Raw genomic sequence first — 27,208 nt, forward strand, 5'->3', positions numbered from 1 at the left:
AGGCTCATTATTCTAAAAAATGACTATCTGATTGATCTAAATGATTTGTTTTTGTGTTTTTATGACACAATTCTTGATGTTATTCCATCACTAATTCTGTTTCCCGCACACTGGCCTTTTTTTTTTTTTTTACTATTTGTGAAATGTGGCTGGTGGATAACCACTCCTTTCATGTTACCAGCTGATATTTCTTTCTTAAGTATTACTGACTCTGTGAAAGTACATTTTAACACTTTTTGATGTTTAGAAGTTACCTGTGTTTGAGGAAAAAATTTGTTCTTAGTTACCTTTAGGATTGTAACTGCATTTAAACAATAAGATTCATGATAAATGAGTACCAAATACCACTTAACATTCTTCGCATTGACTTCAGAATTGTTCCTCCCCTTCAGAGTTGTTACAAAGAAGCAATTGTTTTTGTTGTTTTACTTATCATGTGCCTAATTATTCCTAATGCTAAACACTATGCACTTCTTTATAAACAGATAGGAAAGGGGCATTTTCCAGGAAGCAGAAATTATGACTTATTTCACATAAGTAGAACCCCCTGGGAAGTTGATGGATGATGTGTTGTAGCTTTAGTCCTATAACACGAAAATTTAATTACTCGGTCTTATAAATAAATGCTTCCTGCTCTCAAAACTCTGAGATGTAAGAAAAGGCCGAGAACTGAATAATAAGCATAGCAGGTGAGAATGTTTCACATTGATCCCTCTGTCCTATAGCACTGATAGAAACACCTGCTGTACATGGCCATCATTCTTCTCAGACTGGCCAAAATAACTAGAGCATCCCAGAGTGACATGTATCCAAGTTTTTATAGGTTGAAAATTTGTTTTGAAAGTACTTGCCACTACTGACAAAATACCTTGCCAATTTAGCCAGTCAGCTGTGGTCAATGAACAGAGGAAGTACAACGAAATGCTACTTTATAAGGGAAAAGCTTATCATCCATTCCACATGAAAAGTGATTTATCTGTTCACTTCATCTGTCATCTGCTAAGCTACGTCTTTTTTTTTCATATTTTATTTTAAAATTTTTTAGCCACAGATTCCCTTGTTCTCCCCTCTCCCGCCCCCCTCACCTTCCCCCCAGCTCGCCCCCCATTCCAATCTCCTCCAGGGCAAAGCCTTCCCCACAGACTGAGATCAACCTGGTGGACTCAGTCCAGGTAGGTCCAGTCCCCTCCTCCCAGGCCGAGCCAAGGGACCCTGCATAGGCCCCAGGTTTCAAACAGCCGACTCATGCAATGAGCACAGGACCCAGTGCCACTGCCTGGATGCCTCCCAAACAGATCAGGCCAATCAACTGTCTCACCCACTCAGAGGGCCTGATCCAGTTGGTGACCCCTCAGCCATTGGTTCATATTTCATGTGTTTCCGTTCGTTTGGCTATTTGTCTCTGTGCTTTATCCAACCTTGGAGACCATGGTAAATGAAGACCACATGAGAATAGGAAGAAGGAAAGTGCTAGAGAGGCCCACAGAAATCCACAAAGATACCCCCACAACAGACTGCTGGCAATGGTCGAGAGACAGTCCGAACTGACCTACTCTGGTGATGGGATGGCCAAACACCCTAATTGTCGTGCTAGAAACCTCATCCAACTACTGAGGGATCTGGATGCAGAGATCCATGACTAGGCCCCAGGTGGATCTCTGGGAGTCCAATTAGCGAGAATGAGGACGGTTTATATGAGCGAGAATTGTTGAGACCAAGGTTGGATAAGCTACGTCTTTAAAGAATGAATTTATTTAAAATTTGATTGCCATTTAAATGTGTAAATTTCAATACAAAACGATTCACAAATGAATGTAATTTATATGCTGTTGAATTTAATATGCATGTGTAAATTTCCCACTAATGTGCTTACATGAAAATCATATATTTGTTCACAAGAAAACTGCCATTACCTCTTGCCATAAGCAGCCTCTCTGTTCGCACACATCCTTCGTTGCGATGCCTGCATCTGGATAACAACCGAATCTCTCATTGTCTGAGAAAATTTGATTCCATCTAACTATAAAGTTTTTTCCAAGATTAAAGGTGAGATCTGTAATTGAGAGAACCTATGGAAAAAAGGAATGATTAATTCTTTAACTTGATGATGGGTAAATTTAAAAGTATTTCAAAGTACAGCAAACCCAGTAGGTTTTCAGAATTATTTAATATTTTGATATATTTTTTTGAAGAACAGAAACCTAAGGGGGCGGAGAAACACATGTGTGACTTGAATATCTAGAACTCTATCTTGAGTATGAAAGAAGGTAAAAACATATACCAGACATTTTAAAGGGACCAGTTTACCTTATTGGAAGCATCAAAAGTGAAGCCAGAATGAGCATTCATTTGCTGAGCAGTTTCTCCTACTGTGACTTCTGTGACTGTCTCTGTCAGCCCAAAGACTTTGATTGTTTTAAATGAGAGGGCAGTTCCTTCTGAATATGCTGAATGTGTGCAAGTAGCAATCAGTTCATTCTGAGGAAGAACGGTATGCCATGTTAGCTGTTAAGTCCTTTGATATTAACCCCATTAATGGATAGAATAAAAAAGGAAATGGTTGAGGCGTCCACCGTTCCATCCCACCAGTTACCACTGTGCATATAATTGACTTTGTTTGTATGTCATAAAACTTTATTTTTAGAATTAATGACGACTTCACGTATGAGGTCATTGATATATAATATCTCTTATTCTAGCCTTTATATTGATAAGAGATAACTCAGAATTGTTAGAACAAATAAAGAAATGTAACTTCTGTGAAAAAACTCATTAGTTATTTAAAAAATTAAATGTGCACATACTTTTCATTTTTATCGCCAAATATATATGAATTATCACTGTGATTTACATATTAAAACATATAAAATATATAGAAATTATTTTCCAAGCTATGTTAAAATAGACTTAAGGAAGAACAAATAATCAATGCATAGCTTCATTATAAATATAATCTAATACAGTTAATAAAAAGGTTTTGTTTGTTCATTATCTAATAATTTCAATTTAACAATTAATTCAACAATTTATTTTAACTGAATTTTATTGAAAACTGGAGAGAAATTTAAGCACTCCCCAGAAGTAGCCTATAGTAAATTATAAAACAGACATTAAGAAACACATATATTTTCCAAAACAATGTCTTACACTGGAAACCGAAAAGTTGTACAGTATATAGATTCCATTTTCTATGGTATCTGAAATTGAAAAATAAATAGTTATTCGATCAAAGTGAAATAAATTTTCTTTTCTTACTTTACATTTATATAATAGTTATTTTAAAATCATAATAATGAAGTGCTGTAGACAGTTTTAATTACTTTTACATTTCTAGTAACTAGACTCAGAGGTTAAGACTTATACTAAAAAGAAAAAAGGGCAAGAAGTTTAAAAGGAAATTGCTTGGGCAGCTACAAGGTGGGCTGAAGGGAATTAATGTGTGGGGAGCACAGTTTAAAAATATCATGTATGTGGGGGAATGCTCCTGAGGACTCAACCTTACACAATGAACTACAGCCAACTGATGATTGCTGAGAGCGGGAGAATGTCTTCCCCAGGGAAGAGGCTCAACATGGTTATCCTGCATCTAATGGTCAGCCCTGATTTGAGGTAGAGAAAAAGGAGACATGTTGAAATTATGATGCAGTTATAATATCATTTTTAAGTAATTAAAATTAACATCATATATGGGTATGTGTATTTCAAATAATAAATAAGATACTAAATTTTTGTTATCTCATTTCCTTGTGAAATATATTATCTAATTTAGTTTTTTTTCATGAGTAATAAAAGAGTCTAGAAATTCAGAAGAAACAAAACTTATTCTCCTCAGATGTATTGGCTGGAGCTTGTAATCCCAGTTGGAGAGGCAGAGGTAGAGAAAGCAGAGTGAGAATGTTACCAAGTCTGGGCTATATGGGATCCTGTCTCCATTACTAAAACAACAGGAAAGATTATAAAGAATGATATGTTGTTATAAATTACTATTTCAAGTGATATTTGTTTCTTATATTTTTGCTATGAAATTACATGTTTTTCTATGAAGACATGATATAGCACAATTCTATTTCACATTTCTATATTTATTATTTTTCATTATTCTGGAAAAGGGAATGAATGTAGAGAGATATTAAAAACTAATTTAACCTGTAAATAAACTGACATTTAATGAGGGAAATGTAAGAAAACAGTGATGTCTGTATCATACATGTATTAAAACATTCCCAAGGCATTGTTATAAGCAAACTGAAGAGTAGTACTAGCCAAATTTGAAGGAAACTGAAGATAATAAAATTTAATAAGATTTGAAAAGTAATGAGTTCAATTGGAGACTATAGGATAATATTTGTAGATACATATAAAATGGTTATTATCTAAGTGTCACATATTAAAATAAATAAATTAAAATAATTTCAGTAAAATTTTAAAGGATCAATTAAATCTAAAAACATAAAATTAATAGGTATGATTAACATTGTATAATAAAATGGCTTGTGGTTGTTTTATTAATTATTTAGTTTATTTCTATTTGTGCTAAATTCTCAAACTATAAACTAAAGCATTCTGAATAATGGAAAGGAAATTTTTTTACCTTAAATAAATTGATACTGACATTAACTACATCTGAAATTATTGGTTTCATTTTTGTTTTCATTAATAACATTTCATGTTTAAAAATTACAATGAATTATCCAAAATACTCAAAAACATGATGCAATTCCTACATTGAAAATTTGACAAATTAAAATTATGTCAAATTAAAAGTATGAATGTAACATAAGAATCACATACATTTGTCAAAGCAGTTCACAAAGCTGATATGTTAATCACATAAACAAGTCAAATAGTGATGTCAAATTTCATAAAGAAACATAAAAATATCATTATGAATGCAATCTCTATGAATAAAGCTGAATTAGCAAGTCATCAGAGCAGATGTTGTTGAGGCTTACTTTTAGTTTCACCGTCATCCCAGAAGAAGTCTCCTTTTGCTGTGCGGTTTTCATCTAATGCAACAATGAGGCCTAGAGGATTCTTACGGCTACCGTGTAAAATGAGGTTTGTACAGAATTAAAATAATTTTGCAATCAAATTATAACTTATAACAAATACATTTCCACTTAAGAAGTTTTAGTTGTTTATTAACAAATGAACACTGATATCTATATACTTTTGTATTCATAATTTCAATATAAATGTACTATTATGAGTTAAAAGGTAATTCACATACATGTAAACAAACAAAAACATAATATATAAGCATATATATATATATATAAATAAAATTTTAAAGTAAATAGATTGTTCATTTCAACCAATATAACCTTAAATTGAAACACGTTAATTATCCTACTCAAATGAAAATATGACTGTACTGGATAAGTTTATGTCAACTTGACCCACGCTAGAGTCATCTGAAAGGAAGGAGCCCCAATTGAGAAAATGCCTCCATATGATCCTGCTGTAGGCAAGCCTGTAGAGCATTTTCTTAATTAGTTATTTATGTGGGAAGGCCTAGCCTATTATGCATGGTGCTGTCCCTGGCCTGGTGGTCCTGAGCTCTATGAGAAAGCAAACTGAACAAAGCCATGGAGAGCAAATCAGTAAGCAGCTCCCCTCCATGGCCTATGCATTAGCTCCTGCCTCCAGGTTCCATCCCTGCTTGAGTTCCTGTCCTGAGTTTCTTCAGTGATGAACTATAATGTGGAAGTGTAAGCCAAATAAACCCATTCTTCTTCAACTTGCTTTTGGTCATGGTTTTTCATCATAGCAACAGTAACCCTAACTAAAATAGTGTTATTTTTAAACATTAAAATTAAAACATTGAAATGTACAATAATTTCAAAAGTGAGGTCAGTCAGAATGAAATTGAATCATGAGGTCAATTACTACATATCTTCTTGCTGTATCACCATAAGATAACGCTTCTGATACTATAGGGACCTAGCAACTGTTCTACAAAGAAAATGTTACACACATTAGCCAAAGTTTGATTCTGTTGTTCAGGAAGATCTGGGTGATGATTGATCTTTGAGAAAACTTTCATGAAACACTTGTAAACATAATCAATTCCAGAAAACCAAAGTATTAAAAGGCTAATGTAACCTTATGTACTCACTCATATTTTCTCAATAAATATTTGCAGAAAATAGAGGTCAGGCAGTGTCATACTTGAGTTATAAATTTATAAAAATGTGAGTCCGGACATGCATGAAGTTTGTAGTCTAGGATACTAGACATACTACATACAACAAATAAAGCATAAGGAGCCTGTATGACTATGAAATGGCCCTTCATTTTACCTTGCTGTTGTGGTTACACTGGGTTCCTGGATTGGGATGATATAGCCTCCTCTAAGATGTAATCCTATCTTATCTGCTGGAAGGTACATATCAATCCTTTGTTTTCTCCATGGCTTTTTTTCACCCTATAGTTAAAGAACAAATATTGTTTTTATTGTTAATGCATGTTTTAAACTTCTTCATAATGTTTGTAAGTTATACATTTTATCTACTTAACCATGTATTTGTTTATAATCATGGGGAGAAAATAATTTTCATTCAGTTTTCAATGCATATGAAAATAAGTTCATTTTCTTCTAAAATATAAAATAGGATAGAGAGAAATATTTCCTTCCTACAATAATTAACAATTATACCCACATTTTCTACTCTTTTTTAAAGTTATCATGCTTCTAATAATTAATGATTCTTCATTCAGACATATGTCTATATTTTATAGAGAATGCATGGTATTTGTCTTTAGTGTGTCTCTGTCATTCAATAGAACACCCTCTAGACCCGACCCATTGTTTGGTAGTAGACAGGATTTCACTATTTTAACGTGTGAGTAATAGTATGTTGCATGTAAACCACATTTTCTTTGTACATTCTTCAGCTAATGGACGTAGAGCTTGATTTGATATATTACTCTCAGAATAGTGCAACCTTAAACGTAAGAGTATATCATTTTGAAACATCCCTGCCACTATCCTTGTATACATTCCAAAGTGACATAATTTGATAGTAAACCAAATCTGTCAGTAGATTTGGGAGGAACTTTTGTGCTACCTTACAGAAGGGAAAACAGAAGGGAGTTTTGTAAGAGATACCAAGACACAATTTGATTAACGAAGTAATAAATGAGTACTATTTTTCTACACCAGAATAGTGTAACTGTCATCCAAGGACCATTTTACAATTTTTTTCATTATACTTGAGTTATAATGAAACAACACTTGAGTTATAATGGGCAACAACAGTTATTAAAGGGTGAGCTCAAAGGCAGTACACAACAGGTAATGATAAGGGAGTGAAAATGATATTAAACTGATTTGACCAGTGTAGAATGGACAAATGCAATGAAACATTACACTGAACTCATATTTATGTACATTTGTAATGTTTCAATCAAAGCGCTATGTAAAATGCTTGAGAGGCAAGTGTCAACATATTTGTTCGTTACACATTGCATACTTGCATTAGGTTGTCATGTTGCTCCATAAATACATAATTAAAATAATAAAGAAGTAAATAACAGAAAAATGACACATGCCAAATAAAGTCTGCTTGCCTTTAGAGAAAGTCTTTTCAAACATTGTTTCAAACAAAAGTCTTATTCAGCCAAATGAATATGCAAAACATAGTCACTTTAAAAAATAAATATATCTGAATCTGAAGATGCCTTAGTAACATCCACTTCCAAAAAATTAAAAAAAAAGAATTGTATATATGAATTTGTGAATGTTATTATTTGGGCTTTTCTAATTGGCTTTGAAAAAAATTTTTCAATGATTTAATTTTTTTTATTTAAAAACACATAAACCTATCTCAAGTTTTCTGGCAAGAAGGCAGATGTAAACTAGAAGACAGGAATTAAATAAGTTTCCATTACTTTCTAAAAAACTTTTAATTCCATTTAAAAACAAAAATATATTAATAAAAATATGGCTTTATATTAAAAATCTGTCTCTTATGTAATGAGAGTAATTGTACATCAGTTTTTACACAGCTCTCCAGTTGAGAAACATTTCTTATAATAATCTCAGAACTCCCAAACACAGATGCAGATACACTGTTATGTGGAAACGTACTTGTGGCCTTATATACATTTAGGTTACTTACTGTTTCATAATCATACCAGGTAGCATCAGGAATGTATGCACTCACAGATTCTGCTCCCTAAGATAAAGAAAATCAGTGTAAATATACAAAATATAATAAATATACACAAAATATTATGCACATTTTTGAAACTCAAATTCTTAAGAAAGAATCTTCCTAAGAATTATTTTAGATTTTTCCATTTTTTTTTTTTTTTTTTTTGGTTTTTCGAGACAGGGTTTCTCTGTGTAGCTTTGCGCCTTTCCTGGATCTCGCTCTGTAGACCAGGCTGGCCTCGAACTCACAAAGATCCACCTGCCTCTGCCTCCCGAGTGCTGGGATTAAAGGCGTGCGCCACCACCGCCCGGCTCAGATTTTTCCATTTTCAAGAGAAAAAAATACTTCTCTGTTCTTACACTCCAGTAGTTCTGAATTCTTAGCTTTATGTGTAAAATACACATTGTAGTGGCAGAGGGGATACTATGTGGGTGACAATTACAATTCATGTATGCACTTGTGCTGTTATAAGCCGCATGATTATTGTCATGTAAATTGTTCATTTCTACATAAACTACATGGACACTAGAGTTTAGAAACAGAAGACACATAATCTCAGTCCACTTTTTTGTTTTACATTTTCTTAAGGTCAGCTGTTTTTCACGGCTATTTTACTCACATCTTAGCAAAATTGCTATGTTTACGTCTCTCTAAGTGTAAGCTAATTAACATTATGATAAACTTTGAGGTAATGCAATAAATATAAACTTTTCAATATAAAACTGACTATACAGATGCCTTTGCTAAGTTATTTATTATATATTTTGTAATCTAGACATACAAAATAACTTTGTGAGTTTTAAAATCTTTTGACATTTTAAATTTCAGTGAGAGCTTGTGAGCTTGAAATAGTTCATTGAGAAGTAAGTGGCATCCAGGTTCATCATAACTGTAGACAAATTTTGTTATGCAAAATTGTCTTTAAGCAATAAATATAATACATGTGTAAAGCCTACCTGTCTCAAAACAGGAGTGATAAGTAGTGCAGGGCCCCATAGAAATTGGGTGTCCTCAATCCAGCTGTTTGGGTCTTCATAAAATCTAAGAACAATGATATTATGTAAGATACTATAAAACACACAAGGCAAAATTTCTCATTTTCTTTATCTCTTCAGCTCTTAACTGAGAATCATTACTTTAAATACTTGTTTACTCTGACATTCTTAAGCAATAATTCTAATGTAGTTCATACAACAAACAATAAGGAATACAGGCAAAGAGGAATTAAGGGGAGTAAAAGGGAAAGAGGAACGGTAGGCATGAGTTAGCTCCATACTCAAAACCCCTAAGAAGTCTACCATAGATATATGGCTACTTTTAGTCTAATAAACAAATTTTGTTTGTTATTTTCTTGTAAAGCAGGTCCATAAATTTCTAGAATTATTTCATAATGTACTTTCAGTATTTTTCAACAAAAATGTAATGTGCGTTTATAAGAAATGTTAGGTCATTCCCTAAGAAATACTTTGTTTGTTCATATCATATAAGCATGTAGACGATGTACATTTTTATAATTATACCACACTATCTACATTTAGGTGATTTTACAATACATGATTGTTACATTTTCAGTAACTTTTAAGCTAAATCTTTCTGGCATCCCTGATGTATTTTTTATGTAGTTTCTTTCATAAGTTCTGCTAAATTATCTCATTTGTAGCTTTATCTTTTCTACCCTCTTTATATTTATCACAATCATTTTATATATATATATATATGTATATATCTCAAAAAGTTTCTATACAAGTAGAAAAAAATAGTAATCATAGATCCACTTTGCATCTTGATTTTTTCTATTAGTGTTTTCTTATATTTCTGAATATACTTCTTACTATGATTTCTCTGTGTTTATGTGTGTGTGTATGATGTGTGTAAGTGGTGTGCATGTATGTTATGTTTTTTGGTGTGTGTGTGGATGTGTCACGTTGTGTATATGTGTGGCATGTGAGGTTTGCACATGTGTGCAATATATGTGTGTATGGTGCATGTATGTGAAATTGCAAGCACACATGCCCATTTTCACATGTAGAGATCAAAGACATTTGTCTTACTCTAATTGTTCTTCATCTTATTACCTGGATCAGGGCATCCTCCTGAACCAGGAGCTGACCAGGTTGGCCTGCGAGGCTGGCAGACCAGCGAGTTCCTGGGACCCAACCTCTCTCTGTGCCCCCTAATATTGTAGTTACAATCAAAAGCAGCTATGTCTAACTTTTTGAATGAGTGCTGGGGATTAGAACTCTATTCCTCTTGTTTGCAGAGTCAGGATTTTAACCCTCTGAGACAGCTTTCTAAGCCCTGAAATCATAATTCTCACTCATAATTCCCAATACTCACTCGTGAAGAAATGGCCTTGCAACTGTCTCTCCATACACATGGGCTTTATAGAACAGAGTGTAGAGGAAAGGAAGTAAGGTGTAGCGGATGGTTAAGTAGTGCCTTGATGTCTTTACCAAAAGAGAGTCTTGTCCAAAAAATGCAGGATCCTGCTCCTGTACGATATCAAAAGAAATTAAAATGAGAAAAGAAAATGTAAATAATTATTTAAATGGAACCATTCTGATTATTGTGTTTAAAGCAAATTGTTTGAATTTGTGCTCCTCTATGAAAAATTAAATACATCTCTAGTATAAGCTCTTTATGACTGGATGATTCAGGGTTTGTATCCTCAGTTGTATTTTAATTAAATTGTATTTCGAAGTACACATTTCTCAAATATATACTTTAAATAGGCAAAAAATGACCAAATTTCAAACTACTAATTTTTTGATGATTCTAATTTTCCATGCTCTCAAAAACCTTGGTCAAATAATCTGTGGTTTATTTCAATTATAACAGCATGCCTACACTTGAATTTGTGCTCAGCTACATGGCACACTTTGACCAATAGGATGTATGTAGCACATTCAAGCACAGGCCTGAAATGTACTAATGGATTCTGTCCTGTTCATAGCCATGGACTTCAGAAAGGACAGTAACAATCTACAGATCCAGAACTATAAGGAACAAAGCTTTCTGGCCAGTTAGCAAACTTCAGCTTTAAAGTTCAACACTCCTCCTGAGACCAAAAGATCCTCTACTTATGAAATAACTGCCAGTCTGTACCAAGGAGGACCACAGTGATAAAGTTTGTTTACACATTTTGCTAAGGGGTCACAGAATTTACTGAGTTTTCCCTTTAAAATTACAGCGAAATCATCCTTCCTGTTTAATTAAGCCCAACCACCTAATAGACAGTGGTGTTGCTGTGCATGACTGTATTCTGGAGATTCAAGGCTATTCCAGGGGTCCTGTTCACCATAACATCTTTCCCAATGACCTGACAGAGCCTGCTAGAACCCAGCTCTGTTTGGTGCCCCTTGTCCAGTCGCCACCCTCTGTCAGCTTCATGAAGCCCAGACCTGACCAGTGGATCCAAGAGTCTCACCACTCCACTATCTCACGGTCACTCTGTTGTCTTTCACACTCATTTTTCTAATTAATCATTACCATAGTCATTCTGCCATGCCATTTGCATTTTAGAAAACTCAAATGTATACAGCATTGCTTGTACAAAGCTCTCCTATAGACATGGACTCCCCAAAATCTCCTTTATACCCATTTTGACTTTGTTCTCTGAAGTTTCTTTACAGCCTGAACTGTGCAGTTGACACTTGCCACATGGAGGTAAGATTTTGTATCAGAGCAACATTTGAACACTGAAACTATCTTGATCAGCATGTTCTTAACTGACTTAAAGATTTAAATGGATGCTATGGTTCTCTTTTTTACAATGTTTCCATGATAGCCCACAGCATGCATATTTCAGACGATAATATGTGACTTTTCTTACGATTCTGTTCCTACCAGTTCAGAAGTATGCTTTAGTAATTAGTATTGTCTTTGCTGACATGCTTATTGCACTCTTAATAATCATTACAAAATAACTTTGGGCTCAATTATAAGAAAGAGTCTTGAACTTTGGACTTCCTTTTATGAAAAACAAACAGCAAGGATCTTGCATATAATGTTATATTTTGTTATAAAATAATCCAAAACTTTCACTATCAAAACCCAAGACAAAAATATGGTATCGATACATTTTGTTTTGTGATTTTTCTCATTTGTCCACTATTAGATATAAAATATATTGACACTGAGAAGTAGATTTCAAACATTTATTTATAAAATATGTTACATACTTTTATCTTACCATACTTATACTAATGAAAGAACATTGCTCAAAAGTACAGTTGTGCTTGTTTAAAAACACGAGGAACAAGTGTCACTTACCACATAGCCATCAGCATTGTGGTTTCTAGAAAATGGATAAAAAGCTCCAAGTTGCATCCATCTTCTGCAGAGTTCTTCAGTAGTATCAGCCACAAATCCACAGATGTCTGCTCCAACCTAAACAATAGTGTTCCTCTTATTCATAGTGTTGACATTCTGCTTTGTCTATTACATTCCAATGTATGCAACAACTAGTTGGCATTGCTCATAGTCTACTTGTTTTATGGCCTTCATACACATCCTCTAAACTGATTTACTCTCCATGTTCTATCCTTCTTTATCTCTATCCACATTATTTTTATTCTCTGCTTCCCATCTCCCTCCTTCCTTCACCTCCACGCCCTAAATGTTCCTATTGTTAATTTTCGGAATTGTTCTCGATGACCAGGCTTAATTTTTAGCACTGGTTTACATGCAATGTGTCTCACCAGTGTTTAACTTTAATTTACTTGATTTCTGCTTAGGTTGAGATGTTTTGAAGTGTTTGATTATGCAGAGGTTTTTCTTTTAGTATTGTTTGTCACACGTTTTCCATAGGTTTCCAAACATTTTCTTGTTTTCTATAGATTTACAGTAGGCATTGTAAATTCAATATTAATCATTTATGATTATATAAATTGAAACTATCATTTCCCAGTATGTTGGTCGCTTTCTACTTTTAACCATTAAGATATTTTTTGATTAGCAAAATGTTTAATTTCATTTTAATCCAATTTACATTCATCTGTAATTGTGTCCAATATGTTCTGTTTGAGACATTATTCCTCTAACATGACATAAATTATACTCATATTTTCTTCTAAAATGATTAAACTTTACTTTAATTACATGTCTTTTATCTACTTGGTATTGATTTTTTACAGAATACATGAGAAATAGCTATGTGTTATTTTGTCTTTTCAAATGTACAATTAAACATCTATATGAATATTTGGTACTTTAAATATCTACAGTAATGTGGAACATTTAGAAAATATGTATATATACATGAGCCTGTGCCTTTTTTTATTGTAAGCCTAATTGAACACTCACAGACCATATTCAATGTGTTAATTACTTTTTCTTTATCTGACAGAGCAAAACCATGTGCAGTGAATTTGAATTTCAACTTGGGAAAAGTTTGTGTTTCTAGTATAGCAGTTATTTACAAATGTGGTATAACTCTTCAATTTACTTAGTGATCCTTTATTATTTCTGACCCTTATAGATCTTAAGAGAAAGGGGAGAGAGGACAAAAAGAGAAGGTAAATATATGTGTGGGATGTTGAGATGAGGAAGGAGGCCCACAAGACTGACTGAACCAAAATCGCAGCCCAGATGGAGAGTGGCCCATAAAATCCTACACCTAGCTATTGATAGTACATGGCTCCTGAGGAAGAGTTAATTTTCTTCAGGATAATATCCCTGAGAGGTTTTCTGTGCTTCTGTAGACTGTCCTACAACAATGTAATGCTGGCTGCGTTAAGCATACTCGTGTTTTAAAAATAGAGCGGAAAGTTGGAGGTGATAGAGAAAGAAGTGGAGGGTAGGGAATTGAGAGTGAACTTGATCAAAACACATAATAGGCAGATATAAAATTTTCAAATGATTAAAAAACATGGGGATCAGGGGAGATGAGCTGGAACAGAGGGAGAAGAATGAATAAGAGCAAAACAGAGTGACACAAATGAAAAGTTAATAAAAGTAATTCAAAATAAATGTTTTATATTGTTGATATCAGTGTTTATTGTTTAAGGAACATTTTTTGTTGAAATTCTACTTTTATTAGCATATGCTTTAACTTAATGTGTTTGTTCAAATTTTCAAATAATCACTTTTGTGTGTTTGATTATATTCCTCTTTGTGTCATTGAAATAATCTTTCTTTCATTGCTATACATTTCAGGTTAATTGCATTCCTTTTTCTACATTTAAATCATGCACTAATTAAAATTTGCACTACTTGTATCTTTAATTTTGTTTAGTTAGCGTATATTTGCTTGTTTTATTTTATTTATTTTTATTATTCAAGCCAAAGGTTTTGCTCCATAGTCCAGTTTTTCCTGATACTTGACACTCAGTAGTCTAGCCTGATCTTGACTATGGCGTCCCTAGTGCTGAGGTTGCGTGCATGCCGGCCATGCTTGCCTGCTTGTGTTTTTGGTTTAGTATTTAAGACTATAAATTTTCCTTATAGCTAAAAACATACAAACTTTCATTAGGAAATATCAAATTACTAACATTCAGTAATAGATTGATCTTTCTTCCTTTTCTCAAATTCATCTTGTTTTTTGCTGAATTTGTTTGTATATATTATGATGGTGTATTTCTTTACCTTCCAAATTCAATATTGTGTGTGAAAGTTACTTTGTTTCATTGCGTTTTGGGTGTTCACTTTATTCATGCATATGAAAGAAAACTGAACAATCATTAGACATGCACTTCAAATATTTTGTGATGACTTTATATGATCTTGAATCTCTGAATTTTATGTGATTTTTGTTAGATTTACTGTCAGACTCATAATTCATATTTAGAATTTACTATACTTTCTTTACCTTAAAAATTTTTAACACTACTCTGCCCTTATCTTTTGTGTAGTATTAAACTGTCTTACCAAAGGCATTCCAAACAGACCAAACTCCAGCATTCCAGTGATGGACCATTCCATCTGCTCCCATGAGGCAGTGTTGTCTCCGAGCCAATGAGCAGCATGCCTTCCAGAGCCAGCAAATGTTGACCGAGTGAGGATGAAACTTCTCTTACTAGGAAACACTTTTTCTACAGCTCTAAAAATATAACCAAAATAAAACATAAGTATTACTCTAAAATAAAATTGAATCCATTAACTTAAAAAATATTACTTTCAAATGTATATTTGATCCTTTTTCCAACACAAGACATAATATTTACAAAAATTTGTAAAATTTTAACATCAATTTTGCTTTTAGCTGCCAAAATGTAGCTCATTTGAATACATTCTGATCAAATACAAAAGGTTATCTTTGGAAAAGACAATATTCTCTCAAAGGAAAATCATCAGAAACAAACAAAAAAACTATAAGTTGTAGTTTGTAGCCGTTCCAGCTTTGATCTGGAAGTTCCAAGCCCCATTGAGGCTTCTGTAACTGTCACACCTACAAGGCGGCCGAGAGAGGACCCTGAAGACCCGAGATCCGATGCAAGGGCTCTCTTGGTTCCTGGACCCTGGACGTAGACCGAGCAGAGTTCTCCAGAGCTTTCCTAGACTCTGTTACCTATCCCTTCACTTGTAAGTTACCCCACAAAATAAACCTCCCTTTTAACACGTGGAGTGGCCTTAATAATTTCACCAATAAGCCGGGCGGTGGTGGCGCACGCCTTTAATCCCAGCACTCGGGAGGCAGAGCAAGGCAGATCTCTGTGAGTTCGAGGCCGGCCTGGGCTACCAAGTGAGCTCCAGGAAAGGCGCAAAGCTACACGGAGAAACCCTGTCTCGAAAAACCAAAAAAAAAAAAAAAAAAAAAACAAATAATTTCACCAATAATAATTACTTCAAAATATGAAGTCAACCAGACTCGCTTTGTGAATATATGGTATCATCACATGCCTTTTTCATATTATAAACTGTATTATATTGAACCAAAAGATATTGCTCTTTTTCTTCCTCCAATAATTTACCTACTTAAAAAATGTAATGTTTTGGTTGTGAACTTAGCCTTTAACGGCTGAGCCATCTCTCCAGCCCAATGTTGACATGCAGCAGTAGCACAGGCCTCTAATCCCAGCACTCAGGAGGCAGAGCCAGGCAGACCTCTGTGAGTTCCAGGCCAGCCTGGTCTACAGAGGAAGATCCAGGACAGGTACCAAAACTACACAGAGATACCCTGTCTCAAAAAAAAAAAAAAACGTAATGTTTCACATTGCATTAAGGTTTTATTAATTTATTTTTGAATGGTGATAATTAAAATAGAACTATAACGTTTCCCTCCTCCCTTTCCTCTCCCCAACCTGTGCCAGGAATGCTCCCTCAAAACCATCCGTTGTCCTCCATTTCCAAGCTAATAAATAGCCTAGTGTTCCTTTCTCACTATTTATATGTGTAGATGTGCACAAAGAGAAGTATCAACACTGTAATGAAAATATGCAAAGGTTTTGATACTTTGCATGATTTGCCACCAGCAAGGCATTAACACTTGAGCATTTACTTAAAGAGAAAGTTGCAAATATATTGAGCCCTAGATCTGAGTGCTATCAGTGATTGCTCTGTGGAACCTTATGGAACACTAGTAAGGAACAGAATGTCAGTAAGCACTGGGTTTCTGCTTTCTGTTTTGTGTCATGCTCCTTATTCTATTATGTTCAACTACTTAAAAACTAAGTGAATTGAAACACTTATTTTTGGAAAGTAAAGAACAGCTATTATATCATCACTTTTTAAGCCAGTTGAGAACTTCATGGTTGCTTAAAAAAAAAAAAAAAAAAAAAAACTTTATGGTTTTCCATAGAAAGTAAATAGAATAAATCTGTAAAGGATAACCTCTAGGAATTATGCAAATCTCCATGGTATGTGATTCTTGATAACTAACTAATATTGATACCATCCTATATCAGTAAAAGAGAAAAATATTTTAATAGGATGGAATTTTACCATAAAGATTTTTTTTTAATTCTTACTCTTGCAACTTTCAATCTAAATTGCTAATCTTCCAGAAACACGTGTATAAACAAAACAATGAGCCATTGAGTTTCTGCATAAAATTTCCCTTACTTCTCTGTGGCTATGGCCATGCTGTATCCATACAGGCTGTGGACATCATACTGTTGCCCCCACTTCTGCACAGCATCCATGCAAAGGGTTTTGGAATACAAAATTTTGTCAAGAATACCTTAGAGGAAATAACAAAGCAAATGTTCTCATGAGATATTTTATGATAACATTTGTGTCTTTTATTTCTAATCTGTTCTCTCGTACCTAATAAAAAAAATAACAGAAGTCTACATTTAGTTGAACAATATCCAATTAGGTTTATATATTTCATTCCTGTGGAGACTGGAAAAGGATTTTAGCTATAACAAGTGTAAATACTATACACATTAATTCATTTAAGGTAATTTAATTTAACTAAACAATATTCTATGGTTTTAATAACAAATAAATCCACGGGAAAGAGTTATTGATAAGTGAATTGCAATTTACACACTTTTATAAAATTTCCCCAAATACTAATTTTAGTCATTTATAGTACACAAGTTTGTTTAAATGTGACATTGGTTAGGAACTGAGGAATGGCTCAGTATGTACAGTGCTCAGCACACAATGAGTACCTGAGATTGAATCTCTAGCACTCACATGCAAGGAACACATGATGATGAGTTGTCCTCCCTGCACTGTAAGATAGAGACAGGTGGATCTACAGAACTCTCTCTCTCTCTCTCTCTCTCTCTCTCTCTCTCTCTCTCTCTCTCTCTCTCTCTCCACTTTCTCTCACTCTTTCTTCCTTTCTCTCTCTTATCTAGTCAGTCAGTGACCTCTAGTTTTAGTGAAGAAATCCGATATCAAAATGAGTTTTGAGGGAGTTTGGCTCAATCATTAATAATGCTTGCTCCGAAAACTTGGGTACTGAAATTTAGATCCCAGCACCCAGCTAACAGGATGGATGTAGAGTGCAGATCTATAACTCAGTGGTTCAGAACAAGAGTCATTAGAGTATTCTGGGAAAGTGTGAGTCCTAACTTGAAGGAAAAACTCTACCTCAGTGGAACAGACAAGGAGATAGAAGAATAAAGCAGAAAACTTCTTCTCGGCTCTATGCTTCAGCACAAGCCTACATGTTTATGAACGTGTATGCTTACACTCATATGGGCATAGTAAATAAACACATAAATAAAATTAACAAAATAAGATGGAGAATGATAGATGAAGAAATGAACATCTTATTTTCCACATGCATTCATGTGGAAACATACAAACGTGTACATACACAAACAACACACACGAAAAGGTCAATATAAATAAGATAGAGAGCAGTAGATAAGACCCTCAGTATCTCATCTGTAAGTTTGAAAACATTCATGCATACATACAACACATACATAAATACGTATTACATCATTAGAACCACACGTTATTCTATTAGGCAAAGGAAAAGAAAAAAATCAGTGATTTTTAGGATTCAAAATTATAAACAAGTTTGTGATTTAGAAATATATTTTAGAATTTATAAGTCAACACAAATTTTGTCCCAACTATGGGTAATTAGATAAGCAAATAGAACTTACTAGGAGTAAAAGGTGGGTAATTCAGTTTATTGACAGCACACCCTTTCAGAGATCCTTGAATAAAGCTGGAAACTTCATTCATGTCCTGAGTGGATAGAAAAATAAATTGTGAATAACAGATTTCCTATGCTATTTAAAAAGACATCCTTGAAATTAATTCCTAGATTACATACACACACATTCACATGTATGACATACATGTGTATGGACATGACAGACCTAAAGAATGGGTGCATATGCTAAGACAGGTACCTTGACTGAAGGGAAAGATTTTAATCTTGCAAACACCTCTCACTTTACAGAATTATAAATCTACACAAAGCACATCTGCTCATGTAGTAGACATCATTGAGAGAGTTGTGTCAGTTTTCTCACTGTGGTGTACGTATCCCCTCTCCCAGCACAGTCGTTCTTATACATATTTGATTTTGATGGGCAGTTATCTAGATTTTTATCATTCACTCAGACTATTGCTGATACCAGTATTCACAGGTCCACAGCTTCTAAACTGTCATACATAATGGAGGCATGGGATGTTAGGAGCAGCATAAAACCCTGAAAGTTTTTCAAGGAAACTTAAGCTAGCTTAATTTTATTTTAAGAATTTGTTAAACAATTTTTTTTAAAGTGTTGGGAAATTATTTTAAGGTATACGTGATAGGTATTCTTATTGTAAATTGGATTATATCTTCAGTTAATTAAAACTCAAGCAGCGCAATACAGTTGAGAGGGATTTTTCTTAATTAAGTCACTTCAAATGACTTAATTAAGATCTGCCTTATATCTGGGCCACAGGTTCTGCTGGCAGCCTATATGAAGAACAGAGAAGAAGGAAGTGTTTGCCCTTTCCTGCATACCCTTGCTCTGGCTTCACCTGGTATTGCAACTTACTTTTACATGATTCTAATAGGATATACAGGAGACCAGTTGAGTCATCCATCTCTGTGGACTGAACAACTCCCAATTAGATAAATTAATAGTTATTAATTTACTAGAAAATTAATAACTATTAATTTACTAGATAAACTAATAACTATTAATTTATTGGATAAATTAATTATAACTAACTTACGGGTGAGCTCATTAAGATGATAACAGACCCAGATAGTCAAAGAAAACTCATCAACAATACCTAATACTGTACAGAGCTGTTCTGCTTTTCTTTTTTTTTTTTTTTTTTTGGTTTTTCGAGACAGGGTTTCTCTGTGTAGCTTTGCGCCTTTTCCTGGAACTCACTTGGTAGCCCAGGCTGGCCTCGAACTCACAGAGATCCGCCTGCCTCTGCCTCCCGAGTGCTGGGATTAAAGGCGTGTGCCACCAACGCCCGGCCTGTTCTGCTTTTCGTAAAACCTCTGTTTGTTTGTTTTTTCTGTTCATGTTTATGAGAAGTTTATTCTAAGCTTAGGGTTTAGAATCTTGAGGTATTTTTATCCCTCCAGTAGGTTTATAGTCACCGCAAATGCAGGTTTGCCTTGACTGTTATCTTATGGGGACTGCCCTGTAAATGGCAAATTGTGATTAAGTAAAATTATGAAAAGAAGCAAACAAAAATTATCCCAAGAATTTTCCAAACATTATGGGTTTTTTTTTTAGTGATTTCATAAATCATTTAGGAACTAAATTTTAATGTATTTTGAAGTAAAATACAGACCACTACCGATTTCAGGTTCTTCTCTTCCATCACTTACTAGAAGGGAAGCCTCCTAAGGTGGACACTAGTGGTACACAGTGTGCTGCAGCTGGCCCCTGTATATATTCAAATGTGCTTTGGTACTGTGCTGTCCTAGGCCTATCCCCAAATCAACCATCCCAGAAAAAAATGATAGATGATAAAGATATAACTCCTCATATAAAAAATTAAATTTATTTTTCAAACTCCACTAATAAGGGAGAAAAACATCTAAATTTACAGTTTTTACTTTTGATTCCTTTCTTCCACATGAATTGTGTTTGTGTTTTAGAAAGTGATAGAAAGTATTTAAATTTTATTTAGAATACATTCTCTATAGAGATACACAATGCATACCTGTGTATGTATTTATGAATAATTCATTTTATGATCACAAAATAAAACCATTTGTTTACAATAGCTACTTACAATCCAAAGTCCATCATATTCGACTTCATTGTGGAAAATACTGCATTCATTTGCCCACCACTCAATGGTTTGGGGATTAGTAAAATCAGGGTACACCGTTAATCCTGGCCAAACCTAGACGAATAGATCATTCACATATACACATGAGTAAAAGAGAATTGAAAAATAAGTGGTATTTCAAACACCAGTACTTAATATCAGTTTTAAATTCCTAATATTGTACTTCAGTAGGTATGTATGACTCATGTGCAGTCTACATTCAAAATTATCTGGACATTATGTTAAACTCCCTTACAGGAAAATAGTTAAGTAAATATAAAAAAGCATTAAGTATTTAGAAAAGAAAGAAAATGTAATAGATGTCATATGGAGTAGAAGTAATTGTATCTCTTAGTATCTTTGTTGATCAGATTAATAAACCAGAGTAATATAATGCATCCCAGTTTCATTAAATGAAAGCATAATACTACATTTCCAAAGACATCTACTTCCAAAAACTTCAAGAGAAGAAAATTTCATTATTATAGCAATATACACTAGACTTTTTCTGTGTTCTAAACATTTTTATAATTGTTAACAAAATAGTCAACAGAAATTTGGGAGATACATTTTGGTCATCATTTTACATATAAGGTAGGTTAATTAAATCCATCTTTCAGGAGAGACAAGTGACACACAGACATGTCAAATAGGATGTTCAAGGCTGTCCTCCTCACACCTGGCTGGCAGGAATTTAAACTCAAGGCATCAAAGACCTGACCCTATGATATCAAAGATAAAGTATACTATGTTGTCTCTTGATTATGTATTCCTTTCCAAACTATATTTCCTGATCTATTCCTCAATTAATGGCATTAAAGAATAATAATTTTTTAATTAATTAGGACAAGTTTATGTAGTTTTAAAACCATATAAACACAATTGCTTACTGATCTGCCTAAGATCACAGTGACAAGTGTTAACAAAACCTAATCTGTAAAATATTAGTGGGTAATAACAACAGGGTCACATGTAGGTCTGGTGGAGCCTATTATCATGGAAAGAAATGCTTCCCCAGAAAGTTTAGGTTTCCTAACTACAGTAAGGATAGGTAGGATATTTGTCACTATTGTAAATAATGATTTAATAAATACACATTTAAAAATTGTTATTTACTCTTACAGTGTTACTTAGTTTTATTAAACCACATCAGTGAATTACCAACTCCATATATAAAGTCATTCTTTGCTTTTAACATGACTTATGAGTATGCTGTTAAAAAGAATATTCATTCTATCCAAACATGTACTTTACATGTTGGGCAGCTACATCAGTAAAGTGTTTGTCACATAAGCATGAGATTTCCATTCAGATTCCCAAAACAGTAGTGCAGTCTAAAATCCCAGCACTCCTAACATGAGATGGGAGGAGACAAGAGAATCCTTAGGAGTTCCTGGAACAAGAGAATGCAGCAAGCAAAGGCCCTGTCTCAAACATACATGCCATGGCACACATAAGCCTGCATTCATATGAATAGATAGATAGATAGATAGATAGATAGATAGATAGATAGATAGATAGATAGATAAAAAGATAGAAACATTTACTGATAGGTAGACAGATGCACACACACACACACACACACACACACACACATATATATATAAAAGATAGGCATCTTTTGAATTCTTTCATAATTGGTTTTGTGATCTTTGAAATGTTAATTCAATTTTCTATATTTCCGTTTTCTTCCTTGCAACAGTTTCAATAACTACACAGTATTTTGAGGTTTCAATGTAAATAAAAAAAACTCAGTGCCTAGTATAAAGTTCCTCAGTTTGTATTTGCAAATATTTTGTATTAAATCATCTACACAAACATTGCAGAATTTTTGTAAGAATTTAAACAGTATGCCAGATTTATTGGCATTGATTCTGATTATTGACTTTAAATGACCTGCTATCTACTCTTGTACAACTAAATTCCTGAAAGGACTAATGGCATATTTGTACAATTTAAATCCAAAGAGGAAAACAACACACAACAACACACACACACACACACACACACACACACACACACACACACACACATCATTTACACAAACAATGTTTGCAAAATAGGAAACCAGAGCCACATGAATTTAATGGATGGGAGAACTTACCTCTCCAATAAGTGGTGTAGTTCCATCTGGCTCATTCACCCAAACCTTTTGTTCATCACCCCTCTTATATGTTTCATATTCTGCTCCATTAGCACGCTTATTTATAGATATGGCAGGGTCCTGATAAAGAAATAATATTCTGTAGGCAATGTTAATGTATAAATGTGCAATGATAATATATATTTTACTATACAATTTATCTTTACCAGGATGATAACATATTTTTGTCCATGGTTATGTAAATCCTGAGCAAATTCAGGAAGCCCATTAAAAGCAACTGCATCATAGGTAAAGTCCTTTTTGTCTTCCATGTAGTCAATATCGGTGACTTGTGCATCCTGAAAATTAGCAAAATGTGTTTCAGTGAGAGTTGAAAGAGTTTTCTTGTAATGTCTATCTTTAATCACAAACATTTGTTTCATACAGAGAGAAACTAACATAACAATGAACTCAATCTAGTCATCAGAGAGCAGGCTAGTGTATTTAATCTCAATATTTGGAAGGTAAAGTAGGAGGTCCTCAAAATTCAGGCCAGCCTGAGCTACAGAGAGAGTCATTGTTTATAATTTACTTTATTTTCATAAAAATAAGACATAATATTCCTCATAAAATTGTTTACTTTCATTCATATGGTTCATTTATTTTGTTTCCTTTTTTAGTGCTGTTAAGAAAATTAGAATCTAATGAGTGCTGTACTACTGAACAATTCTCCTGGCCCTAGGTTATCTCATTTTTATGTGTAAAAGCCTTAAACTACTATTAATTGAAATTTTTCATTGCTGAGTTCTATTCATGTCATATATACACATACATATATATGTATATATATATATATATATTTAAAGACAGAATGCTATTTTTCATACTTAAATGTATATACCTAAATGTATATACTTGCTAACTGCAATCCTTATACACACAGATAAATGTAGCTTTTACTCCTAATCAAAGAAACTTCCTTTAGGAGCCAGTGGAGACTTTTACAGCAATCTACAACTGGTGAAAATGTAAAGAACAGATGATCATGATGTCCCCAACTCAGACTGATATATCTACAGTGCAATCCCCATAGACTCGGGGAAATTTGTAGAAGACTGGACAGGAAGATTGTAAGAGCCAGAGGTCCAGGACATTTGCCATGAGATAGTGTCTTTGTATGTGACAGGAAGTGACACCCTGAAATCTTAATAATAGGTCCTTATTCTTGAGTTGCACAATGACAGTGTTAGTTGGTGTATCATCATGGATGTAGAAAGTCCACAAAGTCCAAGCTTAGATGAAGATTCCTAGCAAATAATCGATGCTAAGAGAGGGAGAATCAATCTTCTCCAGGGACAAGGCCTGGAATAGGTTATTGGATCCTAAGAGATTAGCCTTAAATACATACAGACAACATTAAATGTACTCATGAGGATATAATTATATATACATGTTATGTGTATATAACAGTAATTAAATAAGAAGTTATGAATTTGAGAAGGAATGATGGGAACACAGAAGGAACTAGAAGTCTGAGAGGGAGGGTGCAAATGATTAAAAACAGCACTCACTTACGAGTTCTCAAAAATTACATTAAAAATTAACAACAAACGTTTTTGTTTTAATACAATTCCTGATAAGTTTTTTTTCAAAAATATGTTTTTTAAGCAATTAAAAATTAGAAGAGACCATTAATTTGGAAAAAGCTAGGAGGTAGATATTAGAGGGTTTAGAGAGAGATATGATGTAAGTACATTATAAATTCAAAAAAGAAAAAAGGAAATAAATTCAATTGGCCTATGGACACCATATATGAATATAGAATAAATTTACCATTAAATCAGTTTTATAATTATAAATGTTCTAGAACATCAACCTAGCACACTTTACGTATCAGTGTACCCTGACACTTGGAGTCATTTCCTATTATGTTATAATGTTTATCTTTGGTTCCCCAGTCCCTTCTCCTTACATATGGGATGCCGGCTTCCCGATTTCTTCTGACAACTTCTTTCACTGCATCTAGTGACTTGTAATTCCAGCGACTCAGCTGGAAGCCAAGACTCCAATATGCTGGCATTGCTGGTCGTCCAATGAGCTTGAGGTAAATGGGCAGTCAGTTAGTTTCAATAAAGAAGAATGTCCTGAGAGTTACTACTCTTTTTTTTTATTTTATAATTTAATTGAATTTTACATATCAGCCATGGATTCCCTTGTTCTCCTCCCTCCCCCCTGCCTTCCCCCAGGCCACCCCCCATTCCCATCTCCTCCATTGCAAAGACTCCCCTGAGGATTGAGTTCAACTTGGTAGATGTGCTTTTATTCTACTGTTCCTCTAGTACTCACTGAACTACATGCTATCAATACAGAATCCCATCTGAATGGTATTCTTTTTCCTTCAAAATCTCCCAGAGCTTTCTTATAAAATGCTTAGTCCGTTTATGCTCTGTCCCACATCTTTTGTGTATTTTGTGTTAAAGAAATAATCAGGAAGATAAAATTTGCAAAGATATATTTGTCTATCATGGAAAATTAATGACAAGAATTAAAGTATAGTAAAAAAAAAGATATTATAACACAAAGGAACACGTTTTGTCATGTCCTCATTTCCTATTCTGATCAAAATTGTGAATGACCTACACTTTCAGTGACTATTTCTATTCTCCAAAATTATATACTTTCTTTGCTTTATTCTATCAAAAATGATCTTAACTAAATAAAGTTTTGATGTGGAGCATTTTAAATAAATATGACATCTGAACTCAGCTATCCTATCATAAAAATTAATTAAATAAAAACATACATTTAAAAATATGCAGATTTCATTATACAGGGAAGAAATAAAAATTATCATTCCATGTCTTTACATTTTGAGAAGAAAAATACATGTAGATAAGAAAGGCTATATATGCAACAATAAATTATTAAACAACTTATAAAGCTGTTTATCACTTATAAAGCGTATAAAACAGGAAATACTTGACAAATTCAGTCTGAAACCAACCTCTTGGTATTGTTGAACTACTTCTTCTGGTGTATCTCCAAGAAATACATAAAAGTCTAGTATGCCACCAATAACTCTGTAAGTAATTATTGGAGTTGGCTGGATAAAAATCTCTACAAATAAAAATAGGAAAACATATACATAATGTGAGTAATGCTCATAATGATAAAATAATTGTGACCCACATTTAAGAGCCTCTTGTTAACTGTATCAGTGCACATTATATTCAATTGTTAAGAAGTAAGCTATTGAAAATAACAACATTGGGGAAAACAGAAGGTGCACCTTGTAAGGCCTGATACAGGATACCCTCTCCAGAGCTGGCATGGATAAAACTCATAACAAGAACAAATGTCTTGCTAAAATTGTATCTCAATTAGTTATTGCAATTTAACTTCAATTGAAAGATCATTTTACCACACATTAATTTCTAAAAAGAATCTGAAAAGTGTTTAACTTAACTTTGTGCAAGTAATTGACTGAATAATTATAAAAAAAAAATTTTTCTTACTGAACAATTGTAACTTTTCAATAGTATTCAATCAACTCCTAAGATAGTCTGTTCACATCATACAGAAAACAAGATTCTACTTTACTTGAAGTGAACTTACTCCTTCTCTGGCCATAAAGATCTTTCTAGGTTTGTTTGTTTGGTGTTTTTTGGTTGGTTGTTTTAGTTTTTGTTTTCCTGAGGGTAGTGTGTTAACTTATCTTGACAGTGAGGCTGTGTGAAGCACCTATCTGTGTGAATGCATTTCAGCTTTATTCTGAAGGGAAAGAGATTGCCTGTGAGTCACAACACAATGTATACTTTCGCAAATAGAAACACTCACAGCTAAAACCTAATTTTAAAACCTTCTAATAAAATTTTTACAAAACTGTTTAGTTTGAAATCAAATATCTATGATGGGAATCAAAAGTGTGCTTGAACATGTCAAGATAAACTCTATGTAAACATATTATCAATTAAACCATGCTTACCCATTGCATTGCTGTTCATGAGAAAAACACCATATGACTTTCCAGAGTTATCTTCAATGCCCATGAAGAATGTCTGATGCCCATAGAGATTATGATTATTCTGAAAGGTGAAGTTCAAATTTTAAATATTGAACTGAATCTAAATTGAAAACAAAATATGCTAGAATGGACTTAACAAATTCATTTACTCTTGTTGTTTAACCTTCTATAGTTCTACACTAATTTCCCTTACTATATATCACATAGAAGATTATAGTATAAAATAATATAATGTACTGCAGTTAATTATTTTATGTTAGCAAAAGGAAACATTAACATGTATTAATAGATCAC

General features: G+C 33.5%; 1 protein-coding gene across 1 annotated transcript in view; it reads right to left on the reverse strand.

Moving 5' to 3' along the window:
• The window catches only part of Si (sucrase-isomaltase), a 73,787-nt gene that overhangs the window by 33,384 nt on the left and 13,195 nt on the right, over positions 1-27,208 (reverse strand). Inside the window, exons 7-24 of the mRNA XM_059264731.1 lie at positions 26,876-26,975; positions 25,895-26,007; positions 24,863-24,988; positions 23,118-23,249; positions 22,912-23,031; positions 20,769-20,882; positions 18,671-18,755; positions 17,160-17,277; positions 15,027-15,198; positions 12,432-12,548; positions 10,497-10,651; positions 9,116-9,200; positions 8,124-8,180; positions 6,303-6,427; positions 4,953-5,041; positions 3,148-3,197; positions 2,308-2,478; positions 1,914-2,069 (exon numbers count right to left, since the gene is read on the reverse strand). Coding sequence (XP_059120714.1) covers positions 1,914-2,069; positions 2,308-2,478; positions 3,148-3,197; positions 4,953-5,041; positions 6,303-6,427; positions 8,124-8,180; positions 9,116-9,200; positions 10,497-10,651; positions 12,432-12,548; positions 15,027-15,198; positions 17,160-17,277; positions 18,671-18,755; positions 20,769-20,882; positions 22,912-23,031; positions 23,118-23,249; positions 24,863-24,988; positions 25,895-26,007; positions 26,876-26,975 — 2,085 coding nt within the window. The remainder of the gene's footprint in view (positions 1-1,913; positions 2,070-2,307; positions 2,479-3,147; positions 3,198-4,952; positions 5,042-6,302; positions 6,428-8,123; positions 8,181-9,115; positions 9,201-10,496; positions 10,652-12,431; positions 12,549-15,026; positions 15,199-17,159; positions 17,278-18,670; positions 18,756-20,768; positions 20,883-22,911; positions 23,032-23,117; positions 23,250-24,862; positions 24,989-25,894; positions 26,008-26,875; positions 26,976-27,208) is intronic.

Source organism: Peromyscus eremicus, chromosome 6, assembly GCF_949786415.1.
Source record: "Peromyscus eremicus chromosome 6, PerEre_H2_v1, whole genome shotgun sequence".
In the NCBI taxonomy this organism is placed as follows: Eukaryota; Metazoa; Chordata; class Mammalia; order Rodentia; family Cricetidae; genus Peromyscus; species Peromyscus eremicus.